Source organism: Cryptomeria japonica, chromosome 10 (genome assembly GCF_030272615.1).
Source record: "Cryptomeria japonica chromosome 10, Sugi_1.0, whole genome shotgun sequence".
NCBI classification, from domain to species: Eukaryota; Viridiplantae; Streptophyta; class Pinopsida; order Cupressales; family Cupressaceae; genus Cryptomeria; species Cryptomeria japonica.
In genome coordinates, this window is record NC_081414.1 from 398,057,739 (window position 1) to 398,070,850 (window position 13,112).

The window sequence follows — 13,112 nt, forward strand, 5'->3', positions numbered from 1 at the left end:
GAGCTGTATATCACTTTGGAGGTAACTTTTTGTAACAATGTGCCATCACACAATTGAGCCTTGTTAACCATATCAGTTTCAGAAATCATTTTGATAGGAAAATTCAGAATTTTGCAAGCTTTCCTAACCACTGAGTAACTCCTCCAATGGGATTGAGGAAGATAGTACTCAATACTCAGGTCAGACCAAGATATCAATTCATATTATTCAGAATATGAGAAAAATTCTCAATGCCTTTGTTGTGCCACAATTTGGAGGAACATCCCTGCAACAGAGCAAGGGGCTTATCTTCGTGGTGAAGATTTCACCAAATAGATCTAGCATCATAAACTTCGTTGTCATTACTGCTGTAGAAGTCACAACCAGTGACCTTAATAGTTAATCCCTTACCAATTCACAAGCCTTACATATGCTCTTGAACACATTAGAACGACAGGGGACCACAAAGAATTTACCAAATAGGGAGTCATAGATATTCAACCCTTTCCAGCCTTTAGCATTTCTAGGGGAGGCCAACAGAATATTGTTTCTCACAAGCACTTTCCAAGGTTTATTGCCCTCAATGGCTTTTATATCCACATACTTTTAAGACAAGGGTTGACAGCAAAGGGGATGCCTAATACCTGACGTGTTTATTTGGGCAACCCACTGAAGGTTGAATTTCCCAACCAGTCAGGAGTTCTGTCTTTCCACCCCAGAACCAAATATTTAACCATAGAAATCTTAGCACCTGAAGCCTTATAGAACACCTGTAGTCTGTTTATAAGGTTATCAATTTTTTTTCAGCCAAAGCAGCAAACATGGTAGTATCATTTGCAAATTGCACACGAAGTAGGTTATCCTGATTTGTGAGGGCAATACCTTGAACACTTGGTCCAAGCCTTGGACTCCTAAGAAAGTAGTAAATGGAATCAGAGGCAATAACAAAGAGGGCTGGGGCCAAGGGGCACCCCTCCCTAATGGACCTTTGGAGAGTAAATGAATCAGAAAGGATACCATTGACATCAACTTGGGCCACTGCATTATGGAAGAGAGTTTTGATCATCTGACAAAAGAGAGGAGGGAAACCAAAAACATTAAGGGTCATAAGCACAAAGGACCACTCCACCCTCTCATAGTCCTTCTCAAATCGAACAAAAGCACGCCCACTTCTTGCTCAGAGTTTTTTGTCCGCTCAGTAGCTTCCTAGCTAGCAATCAAGTTCTCAAGAATGTATCTACCTTAAACCCTGTTTGAGTGGTACTAATGAAGGTAGGGAGAATGTCAATTAGTCTTTAGTGTCGGGATCTTTGCTAGAGTCTTGTAGGAAACACTAAGAAGTGTAATGTGACACCAGTTCTTGTAATGTGACACCAGTTGTTGATTGAGGATTTATCCCCATCTTTTGGCCAAAGCCTTATGATACCCCTATTAATGTTATGGCTGAAGAACCCATTCCAGTGGCCTCAGTGTACAACTATAGAAGGTCCTCACATATCCAATGACAGTTCTTTTTGTAAAACTCTGCAAGCAATCCATCTGCTCTAGGCCAAAATTGATTGGGCAATTTCTTCTTTGGAAATGTTTCTATGTAACCTCTCTGCATTCTCTCTGTTGATCTTTCTAGGGATAACCTCTCTTGAACATTTCTAGCTTCAATACACTCATGGCAATTTCCTTCAGAAGAGAATATATCTTTATAGAAGAGGAAGAATTGCTTCACAATCCCCTTTCAGTAGCTATGCATCAGTCCATATTGCATCAACTTTTTCCTTAATATTCCTTTGTTTGATATAGTTAAAGGAGAATCTTGAACCCTTATCACCACAAGAGATCCAGTTCATTCTAGATCTGATCCTAAGGCCTCGAGCCTTTTTGGTTTGTAGAGCTCTAAGGCTGTGTTTAGAAGAAGCCAAATCATCATTCAGTACCTCTTTGGAGGGTTCATCTTGCAACAATTTTTCAAGAAAGCAAAGTCTATTCTGTAGTTCCAATTCTTCTCTCCTACCATCTAGGGCTTTTTTTTCCCAATGATTTGGAACAAAGTGGCTTAACTATTGACATTCCCGTTCCACCTTTCAGTAACAGAACAATCCTTCAATACGATTTTATTAAGCTCCATTATAGTGAAAATGACATCATTGCAGTGCTCCATATTCAACAGGGAGGTATTCAGCGTGAACAAATTATCTTAAGTTCCCAAGGCTTCTCATTATTGTTAGAGATCTTGACCTCAATAGGATGATGATCAGAGGAAGCTTGTGTGAACTTTAACTCTACATGCATCATCCACAGGTCAAAGGGAAAACATCTCTATTGGCATAAAATCTGTCAAGTCTGCAATAAATTCTCTTGGAGCCCTTCTGAAAGTTGCACCAAATAATCCATATTCCTTTGCTATGTTTTTTAAGGCCCTCCAAAGAGTCAAAAAGGTTCAGTTTGTTTTTCATCTTTTACCTGAAGAATCTTTCATTCCTTTCTAACCCATATCCAATACACCCACTTTATCTTCATTGCATTCAATCATATCGAAGTCTCTTCCAATAATCCAAGGGACATTATGTAAATTACTCATCCATTTCTAGAGCTCAACCCTATCTCCATAGTGGTTAGGAACTTAGGAACATAGATTGAACATGTCCCCACTTTCTTTTCCCCTATCTCCAAAATAATCCATATAGCTCTATTACACAAGGATATGCCAAATTCCTCAATAGAGTGAGACCATTTACTGTTCAACAGCAGGGAATTACCCCTCTGCCTTTTTCATGATTGATATATAAGTGTATTGAATCTTTCTAAATAAGATTCAGTGTGGTGTCAAGTGTGAAGCCCACATATTTTACCTCATCTAGCAGGAGAACATTAATTTTGACAAATTGTTTGGCCATTCTTTTGATGATAAATTTCCTATTAGGGGACTCACTCCTGATATTCCAGCTAATGCAGTCCAAGTTCATCTTCATTTAGGTTAGGAACCCCTTCTTTAGTACACCTGAACTTGTCAAAACACTTGGGTATTTTATGTCTTTCCCTTTCTTTTTGTTTTTAGGTTCATTGTCACTTCTACTGATGTGTTTCCTCTTTTTCTTTTCCCCTCTCTTTTCAACAAAGGAAAGGCTTATATCAATTTCTTCCATTATTTCGTCATCACTTGAGATTGGAGAATCGTCAAGGATGGGGTTCATACCCCCATTGTCTATTGCACCCTTATCCACTAAAGACGTAAAAGCCCCCTCTGGTTTAACCTGGTCCATCAAATCTTGCAAGTTTTTCATTCTTGCTTCATTAATCTTGAGTTTTATCTTGTCCAAAACCAGCTCCTAAGCATTTTTTTCAGCCCAGTAGTAGTATTGGGCAAGGCATTAGGGTTGATTTGGGTATCATTTAAGATACTTGTATCCTCTTTATTTTTTCGAATAGAAGAAGTTGAGTTCTTTATTGTATTATCTTTCTAAGTTACACAAACTGGGGGAAAATATTTTGACTGGGAACCCATAGGTATTTCAGCAGGTGTCTCCATATTGCTTTAGGGTTGAAGGTAGGGTTTCTTGAGGGCCTCAATTTGAAACTAGGGCAGTTCTTTTTTTGATCCCTATCTTTTTAGCAAAGAAAAAAAGAATTAGGACCACCAAGTAAATCAATTTTACAGGTGAGGAGATTCCCACCTAAATCAATGCCAATCTGCTCCGTGATGTCTACTCTAGGAGATAGGACAACCAAAAGCTTGGTATCCATATGGTGAAGAGTGCTCATCATTTCTTCCACCTAGAGCACTTCTCCCACAAGATCAATGAGTTGAGGCAAAAAGCCCATCACTGAGCAGGAACATCCTTTATCACTAACCACCTAGGCACGAAAATAGCCAGAATTTCTTTGTTCAACACATCAGGTGACCACTAATAGCTCTAAACATCAAATTACCCACATTCCAAAACTGTTTATCTAGGGCCCTATCTTGCATAGAATGATTTTTAAAGAAAACCATGAAAAGCCCCTTCTAAATCAACCATGAAAAGCCCCTTCTAAATCATATGGAAGAAAGAAATATGCAAACCAAGTTTTTTCCCCCAAACCCCAAAAAACTATTCATCAAGAAACCGTCTCATAGGAAGCTTGTTATTGTCCAAAGCAACAGAAAAATCACAATGTTTCTAAGGTTGAGCTCTTCTTTATTCAATGCATCAAGCATATCATTATTAGTGACAACAATCAAGGTATTAGGGCCGGAAGAGTGGTTACCTTCTCTTCTGATTTCTGCACTACTACTGATCCCTCCATCACTGCAGATATCAAATGTTGTAGACATTTGTGTTGTTTCTTTGTCCTTGGCTGAACGAACTTCTTTGAATGATTTGTTAATGCCATTAACCCCTCCCTGTTATCTTTGTACCTCAGGATGTACCCTTGAGGCACCGCCACCTTTGGGCATAAGTGCCCTGGCTTGTCACCTCAGCGAACGGGGTAAATATCAATTCAAAAAGGTTTAAAAATAAAAGCACAAAACAAATGCATGAAGAAAATTCAAAAAGCAAAATGACACTACAATATTGCCTAAGCCACCTAAAAGAATAACAAATACTATTAAGGCTGGCCAGTAGAACCAATAGCGATCAGAAGGCCAGTGTAAGCTCATAGCAGGTCCAATGGATGGCGACTCTTCACCTCCCCAAGACCAGAAAGCTTGCTTCAACCTCTCAAAAAAAATTAAAATAAAATTAAAAGTATATATAAATACTTAGAGGGAAATTTAGAATCCAAGGGCCCAATTTGAAAAGATATATCAAGGAGGTGCATATCTTCATTTGGGATCATCGAAGTTAATCTTTTACATCCAATTTTCAGATTTGGACAGCTTGTTCAGTCTTGGGCATCCTGGGATGGAAGCCCTTGGTTTGTTTGGGGTTTGAGAGGACGAAAACCCTCTTGGATTCCACATTTGGGACCAAGGAGAGATATTTTCAGTTTCTAGAATTCTGAGATATACTCAGTTTGCTACGTGGTGCTACTGTGGTTTTATTGCAAGTAAATGCTATCTTTGGTTGTCAAAGCATGATTGAGGGTTAGTGGGTGGATTTCTAGAATTTTGGTGAATTTTCCAACATCAACTAGGACAGATTTTAGTTATTTCCATCATCATAGCTGGATGCTATCATTGGAAGGATGAAATCAGTCATCTAGGGCAGAAATTCGGTTATCCAGTTGCTGCTTTGTATTCATTCAGCCATCATTGATCAGAAAGTCAGTTAAGTGTGAAGTGCCACCTTGCAAGAGGGAGAATCTAGAATCAATTGCATGTTATAGGTGTCTCCAAGGCAGATCAGGCCTTAGTAAGTGAATGCTTATGAGTTACCATTTTGCTGTACCATCCAACTATGCTGCCATACCATTCTAGGGTTTGTTTTGGGTGATTGGTGATAAGGATTGGTAGTAACACTAGCATTTTTAGTCATTACTAGCATCTCCAACAGTAGGGTGAATGCAGATTTGAGGGTTTTTTGAAGGAGATTTCTGCCATTTAGTGTGGCTATACCTTTTTCTAATTGCTATCATTAATTTCTGAGCAAGGGCAAATCTCATTGGAGGGTTTCTATGCTGATTTCCAACCCTTTGTCAAGCCAAACAGCTACAAATCTAGGGTTGTGAGTGCATTTACTAATTTATATTATTGCGATACATTTCCAACAACTGAAATCGAATTTCATAATTTATTTGAGGATTCCAATTGGCTGTTATACCAGTTATATTTTCAGATCGGAGTGTACTGTGGTCATACAATGAGGATATACAGTTTTGGACCGTTTGGTATTGTTTGTCATTAATAATTTTGAAGAATTTGGTGTCAATTCTGCCCAGCTAGTGTTTACTATAACAAATTCTGGTTTTTGCAGCAGTGAGGGTTCGAAAAGAATTTACATGGCTGTTACATTCCAGTTTCATTAATAAATCAGAAATAGAACTAGGGTTTTTCTATTACTCTAATTGGGGACATCTCACAATGCTAAAATTTCAAGGTAACAAGTTTATTAGCGGAGGTTGGTGTAATATTCCTGACTAGATTTGGACAAAAAATTTCAATCCTTCTTCCTGGTATTGTATCCCATAGTTTGCTCCTTGGAAAAGATTGATATCTTAATACACTTGCAGTTTATATGTCAACTTTCAGAAATCATATACAAATGTAAAGATTGAAATTGTATTAACTTCAGGAACTAAATCAGGAAACTGAATTTTATTTCAGAACTCAGAATAACAATAATATTTTCTTTCCACAACTTAATACACCCTCAATAGCAGCAAGGTTTTAACATTTAACAAAGATAACAGGACTGACCACTCCTCAGATAATAATTTTGCAGAGCATACACGCCCAACCAAGAAGGATTATGCCCACGTCTAGTTTGGTTGAACTTTTCTTCAGATTTCAGACTTGTAGCAGTCAGGAAATGAGTGCACCCAGCCAGCAATGGTACCCACAAACTGATAATTATCTTCATGACTTCAAGAAAGAACCCACACTCTGCTCAGAATATTCACACCAAGGAATGAGATCCCTATTTGCATCAAGGAGGGCCTTTTAACATGCAACCAAACCCACGACTTAAGGGAAACCCTTGTGACCCACGTCTTTGCTGCCTAGTTATCCATGCTCTTAGAAAAACATCCAAAACACCCTGCAGTTTCACTATTATGATATTAGCAGAATTGCCCAGTGAATTTGTGCAAAAAGGGCAGTAATCAAACCTCAAAAGCTTCATGTCTGGTCCAAGACTGATTTATCAGAGTGATAATATTATTTGACCTTTGAATCTTCACTTTATGGCAGCAAGAAGCTACAGAAATAACTTTATCCAACGATGATCTTCTATCCACAAATTTCCTCCAAATTCAAATCTTGGGAAAATCTTCAACCTGCAATTTTGTCTCCAATGGAGACTTCACAAAATTGCTCAACTTAGGCTAGGGTGGATAAGTCTCACCACCAAAACCCTCAAACCTTCAGCTCTCAGGGCTCTTAGCCACAATCACAGAGAAATCAAATCAGAATGAATAATTATTAATTTTGGCTCCACAATTGTCCTTTTATAATCTTCTTGATAAGATCCCTCCAAAATTTGAAATTCCCTCTCTTTTGAATTTTGAATCTTCAGAGGGAAATTTACTAAAAGTGACTTTAATTTATTATTTTAGAAATTTTCTTTAACTCGCTTATTTAAATATTAATTAAATAATATTATTCATCATGCAAGCTTAATAGAAGAATATTAAATAATTAATATTATTCATCAACAATCTTTGGAGTGTATGGAGACAATCAAATATAGATAGAGTCCAAAAAGTCAGAGTGTTGATCTTGGCTGATGATTGGTTGGTTTGTGTGGATTATATTTTGAGTTTCATGGGGTCTATCATGAATATGATTAGGTTATTTGATATGGATTGACTGTGTTTAGGTGAAATTTATGATGGCATGGACTTTATGAAAGAATAAAGTCAACAAGAAGTCGAGGAGAATGAGCCCATAAAAGCATTTTTTAAAAGACTGCAAACAATCATTGTTGAGTTTTGGCACAACTAATTGGCTCCAAAAAAATTACAGGAGTTAGTGTCTGCATTTGAACTTGCCTCCTGTCACATAAGAAACTCAATTACAAGTAGGTGGCGATGAGGAACTGGAATGTAACCCGAGTGTGCTGACTTAGATGTTTCTTTTGCACAGTTTGTCTTAGTTTAGATGAGGCTGATTCTAACACAATATGGCTAGTGGCAGTGACATTGTGGCTGCTTGTGGTTTAGATGAACCAAATGTTGATCTTGATGCTCTTGATGAAGAGCAGTATGAAGATTATTGATTGTAGTTTTGAACTGCTTTGACATTTCCCAAATCTAGGGAAAAAAAAAATCTGCAAAACCTGAACCAGCAATGTAGCTTTGATTACACACACACACATGACCATACCCAGCTGTACTGAACATGTAAGGAAAAAAAATTACTGTATTGACGAACCCAAAGAGGCAACTTAGCTTTGGTCTTAAGCTACATGGAGCTGCTTTAGGCTTCTGCTTTTCGTTACTAAATTTGTGGCTTTCTGTTTGTTTGACAACATTTATTTGCTTGCGGACACAAAAGTATTTTTGTTACCTGAGACCATAATACGATTTTCCACCCTAATTTCCTTCTGGAACTTAGTTGAGTTATGCTATTGTTAAGGCTACACGTTTCTCCCACCAGTTTCTCACTTCTTGTCAAACATTGTGAACAGAAACTTTGATGTTTGTGGACTTTAAAATTTACACATTTATCATTGGTTTTCTAACTTTAAGTGCATCTGATTGCATTTGGAAAGGATTTAAGCTATTCCTACAGTGTCTGTAATTACTTCCACAAATAAAGCCCTGTATCAGAAGTGATGCTTTCCTAATACGAGTTTTCTACTCTTAATTTGAATTTAGATATTGACACGACATCATCTCTTATGTAAGCAGCATATTATGATTTGGGTGAGCTTAACAATTAGATTGTCTCCTATTTTTAACTTAAATGGATGAATCATAAAATAATTGTTTTCTGAAATCAAATATTCTATGCCTCTTATGCCATATACCCTTATTACATTTTTCAGATTACAGTATGAAAGATGAATTACTGATACAATCGATTGATAAAAAATCCATCTCTAAGGAAGTATGTGTGTTAAGGATGTTTTCCTGAGAGAGAGGATATGATAGTGTTATGACATTTTTGATCAAACATTGGCACAACAAATATACCAAAGTCAAGGTAGGATGTTCACTATAATTTGCCAATCATTGCAGGAACAAATTCAGGTGCTTGAACAGCAGAAATCACGACTTTCTCTCAAGATGAAGGAACTTGAGGAATCTTTGTGCATTTTGGGTCGATCCTCTACAGAAACTGGATCACAAAAATTCATGTAGTAGGTGAGTACAATTGCACTCTCTTTCTGGATGACTTTTAGGACACAACTTAACTAGCGCATGTCAAATCTAAATATAGAGTAGTGAACCTACGTATGGAAAATATAATGGTATTTCACTAAATTAAATTTAGTTGGGACTTGTAATCATTCACGTCTGAATATCTAATACAGACCTCTGTTTTCCAGCATCATGTAGAGGTTGTTGAAGATCCCTGAAATTCAGGAATTGATGTTGCAGTTTGCCTTTCTGTATCCACTGCTCTTCATCTCACATGATTTAAAATTGTTATTTATTTGATCATTGGAATTGTCACAAGTTGACACTAACAAGGGAGATGGCGGAATGTATATAATTTAACTTATGCAAGCTATACCAATTGATATCATGTTAACCTACAGCATTATATTTGATGGCCTATTACATTTACCATCTCAGCCTTGATTTTGTAGGAATTACATTTCTGTAACTTACATCAACACTGAACATTGTGGCCAAATTAAAGATTGATCGTACATTGTGTCTTCTAGGATGGGGAAGGAAAGGTATAACTTCTCATTTCTCAAGAATGAAGAGAAGTTATTTACAATGTCCTAATAAAGCTTCCCTTGTTTAGCTTGTAATTATTTTTAGAGTATCTGTAAAATTATCATATCAATGATTGTATGCATGAAGCATTGCTAGAATGGCATTGTCAAATTATACAAAAGATTAATTACAAAGCATGAAAGTGACAATTACGGAAACTAAAGCTGAGAACTGCTGCAGAGTTGCACCTTCTGGAATTATGTCACAAAAATGATTAAGTGGGAATGTTCTCAGTTAAAAAATGTAAGTGCTGTCCCCGTGGCAAAAGAAGATTATTTTTCACTTAATGGAGTTCCATATCAGTAACTGACTATTATACATTTTTTCTACATTAAATATCGGCATTTTATAATAAGAAAAATATTCAAGTCATGTTGAAAGTGAATTATTGATTGAATGGAAAAATATGTTTTATATGCAAAGAATGCAATTTATGAATGGAACTCCTTCGATTTGTTCCTCAGAAGTATCCAAACCAGCTGTTTTGAATGCAACTGGAAATAATTCATGCTAGAGTGATCTACTGAAATGGATGTCACTGAAAGGCGTTGTCATTGTATATGGTCTCAAAATGCTATGCATTACTCAAACTCATTGTCGGTAGACAGCATTTCTGGGATAACAAAATAAATAGATACCCTTTTCCTTTTCAACATTATTTTCTCATTCTACCTTGTATTGGATGGGTATTTTAGGTGCAATCCATGGTAATAATAGTGGTCATTTTACAGTATTAGACTTTTTGTAATCTAAGTTCTGAACTTCTCACGGTTATGAATTACCTACATAGAAGGTTAAAGACCTTGTTTAGTAAGTACTGTTTATTCTTACATTGATTTTAAACTATATAACATGTATTTGAATTTTCCGAGAGGGTGTAACATCCCCTTCTTAAATAGAATTTAATAATAAAATTAAAATATATATATGAATGAATGATCAAAGGGCACGAAGTAAAGATTTCTGAATTTCAAGTTCAATATTAAAGGACATTTAGATATATTTATCTATAAGTACGTGTGGAATTGCTTCTTCAAATAATATATTCTCCAATAAATAATATATGCATTTTTTTATTAAGGAACAAACAGGTTTTGACGAGACCCAGAACCCTTCAACAAAGATCTATTACAATACGCTGGTTAAAGATATAACCATTTAAAAAAGAAGCCAAAAGATAACAAAAGACCAGCAACCACAAAGACGAGAGCAAAAAGGAAAACCTAGTTCAAGTTTTTAAGGGCCTCCGTGGCTTCAGCTTTCAGTTGTCATGTTGAGGGTTATTTTCTTCGATTCCCGTTTTTCTTGATTAGGAGATTTCTTCTTCAAATTGGCTTTAGTCCTCTTGGAGGGCCCAGAAGTATCCTCCTATTTCTTCGTTGGATCGGAGATAGTTGTATAGTAGGGACCATTCTGATTGAGTATTATGTTCGGGATTCGAACCATTGCGATCCCCTTATCTCTGCAGCTTCGTAACTCCCGGTCATCTCCCAACTTCCGAATGATGAATCCTCCTGCTCGAGTATTCATATCTTCTAGACATATTTGCTCCAGGGTTGATTTCAGCGGATATTTGAATAATCCTGCTTAAGGACATTCCGATTCCTCCTGCCAACTGGGATAAGTGTTTAGTCCTTGCATTCATATGGTGAACATGCTATGGTGCTTGCATTCATCCCCTTGTGAATAGTAGGGCTATGGATTCCACATCAAGTATAGTCCCTTCTTGATGGAGGTTTTCCAATTTTCCAACCATTGTGTTTATGCTTTTAGCTGAATTCTTCACAACTTTGTGACTATAAGCTACCAATGAGATAAGGTTATCATTAACTTTCTGGAACTTGTTTTCCAGTTGTTTCAATCTACCAACATATTCTTTCTTTAATTTCTCTTCCAAATTTGAAATTCTACTATCACAATCTTTCTTAAGGTCATTCGTTGTGCTCACCGTCTTTTGCATAGATTCAACAATTGATTTGCTCTGCTCAATAGTCTACTGTTCAGCACCTTGGTTGTCTTATTTGCTAGTCACAACTTCAAGTTTAACATTAGTTTCCTTTACTTCATGGAAAACCTACTTAAACATTTTGAAATTATCCACAACAGAATCACGGGCAATGGCCAAGATATCATCAGGGTTTTCTCTATCCATGCTAAGATAAGGGGAATTAACATTGAGATCATTAGGAAATGGGGAACTATCATTCCTGTTTAAGGCAAGCTCTGACTTATCCAGAATAGTGTTATGGGAAGGCAAAGACTTAGAATTGGATATGGAAACAGGGGATGCTTTGCTCCTCTTAGCCCTTTGGCCTTACTTCAGGATAGTTTCCGACTCAAAGTTGGTATCCTCCATCTCAATATTCCACTCATCCTCATCAGAAGAGAAGCTAACACTCTTCATCCTCAGACTCATATGAAGGGTCGCAAACTCTAGAATATGGAGAGGGAAGAGTTTTGATATGCTCATGAATAAAAAACATTAGGCCCTTGTGAAGAACAAAGTTTTTCTTGTTCTTCCTATGATTTTTGATGCTAACATTGATAGAGGCAAGCAAAAAGAAAGGAAATGAGATCTGTACCTTATGCCTAAAGTGATTCAACAAAACGAAATGGTGCCCAAAATCCCTAGTATAACTGCCATCTAGGGTTATATACTTCATAAGAACAAAAATCATAGAACACCAAATAGTTTTAATTTTACCCGTATCATAGCTACTTTTGTCCACTTTTGCCAACCTCTTCCTTGTCTTTTTTGGGAAATATTTTGACTGTTCCATCGACATTTTCCTATCTTTGTAAAACTTTGCTCCGTCCATGGATAGACCGATGACCTCTACGATCAATTTTTTATCAATCTCAATATTCCTACCACCCATTTGAATGTTCCCATCTTTTAGACCCTTAGCAAATTTTTTAGTAATACTAGCATTTGCTCCATGCAACCTCTCAATGAAAGGGGTAAGACTGCCTTGATCTAGAATTCACCATACGGTTTTGTTCTTTTTGACCTCTTCACAGTTCAAAGGTTCAACCCTTCTCTCGTCTCCCATGGTTGTAGCTATGGCGGAAATATGCAGAGATAAAAAACCCTAGAGGAAACTAAGAACCACCCAAAAATCATGCGAGGCTTTGAAAAAAAAGCAATAAATCAACACTCTGTTTAATATTGGCCCAAACCATCATATCAAAAAATGACATCATCAATCTTAAAAAAGGGTTGGTTTGTCTAGCTTGGGACAAGTCATGTGACAACAAGGCCTTGACATCAGCCGAAATGTGATCACCAAGGCTCCAAACCTTTTCATCATTATTCCTAACACCCATGTTGGCAAAATGATCAACAAGACCATTTGCTTCACGATAGGCATGGAAAATTTTAACTTTTTGAAATGACCTTATTATTTCCATAGATTTCTCAATGCAAATTTTAATAGTCCATGAGGGTTTTTGTTGGCCTTTTAAGCATTGAATAATATTACTAAAATCACTTTCAAGCCACACCAAATTGGCATTAATGATCTTAGCTAGCTTCAGCCCATGGTAGGACTCAACAACTTCAACAAGGTGGTTAGTCTGACATCCCAAGGGGAGTGCCAATACTG

General features: G+C 36.8%; 1 protein-coding gene across 1 annotated transcript in view; it reads left to right on the forward strand.

Moving 5' to 3' along the window:
* The window catches only part of LOC131038547 (uncharacterized), a 43,694-nt gene extending 33,815 nt beyond the window's left edge, over nucleotides 1-9,879 (forward strand). Inside the window, exons 3-4 of the mRNA XM_057971013.2 lie at nucleotides 8,797-8,922; nucleotides 9,108-9,879. Of these exons, the coding sequence (XP_057826996.1) occupies nucleotides 8,797-8,919 (123 nt within the window). The 3' untranslated portion in view covers nucleotides 8,920-8,922; nucleotides 9,108-9,879. The remainder of the gene's footprint in view (nucleotides 1-8,796; nucleotides 8,923-9,107) is intronic.
* Nucleotides 9,880-13,112: the final 3,233 nt, after the last annotated feature.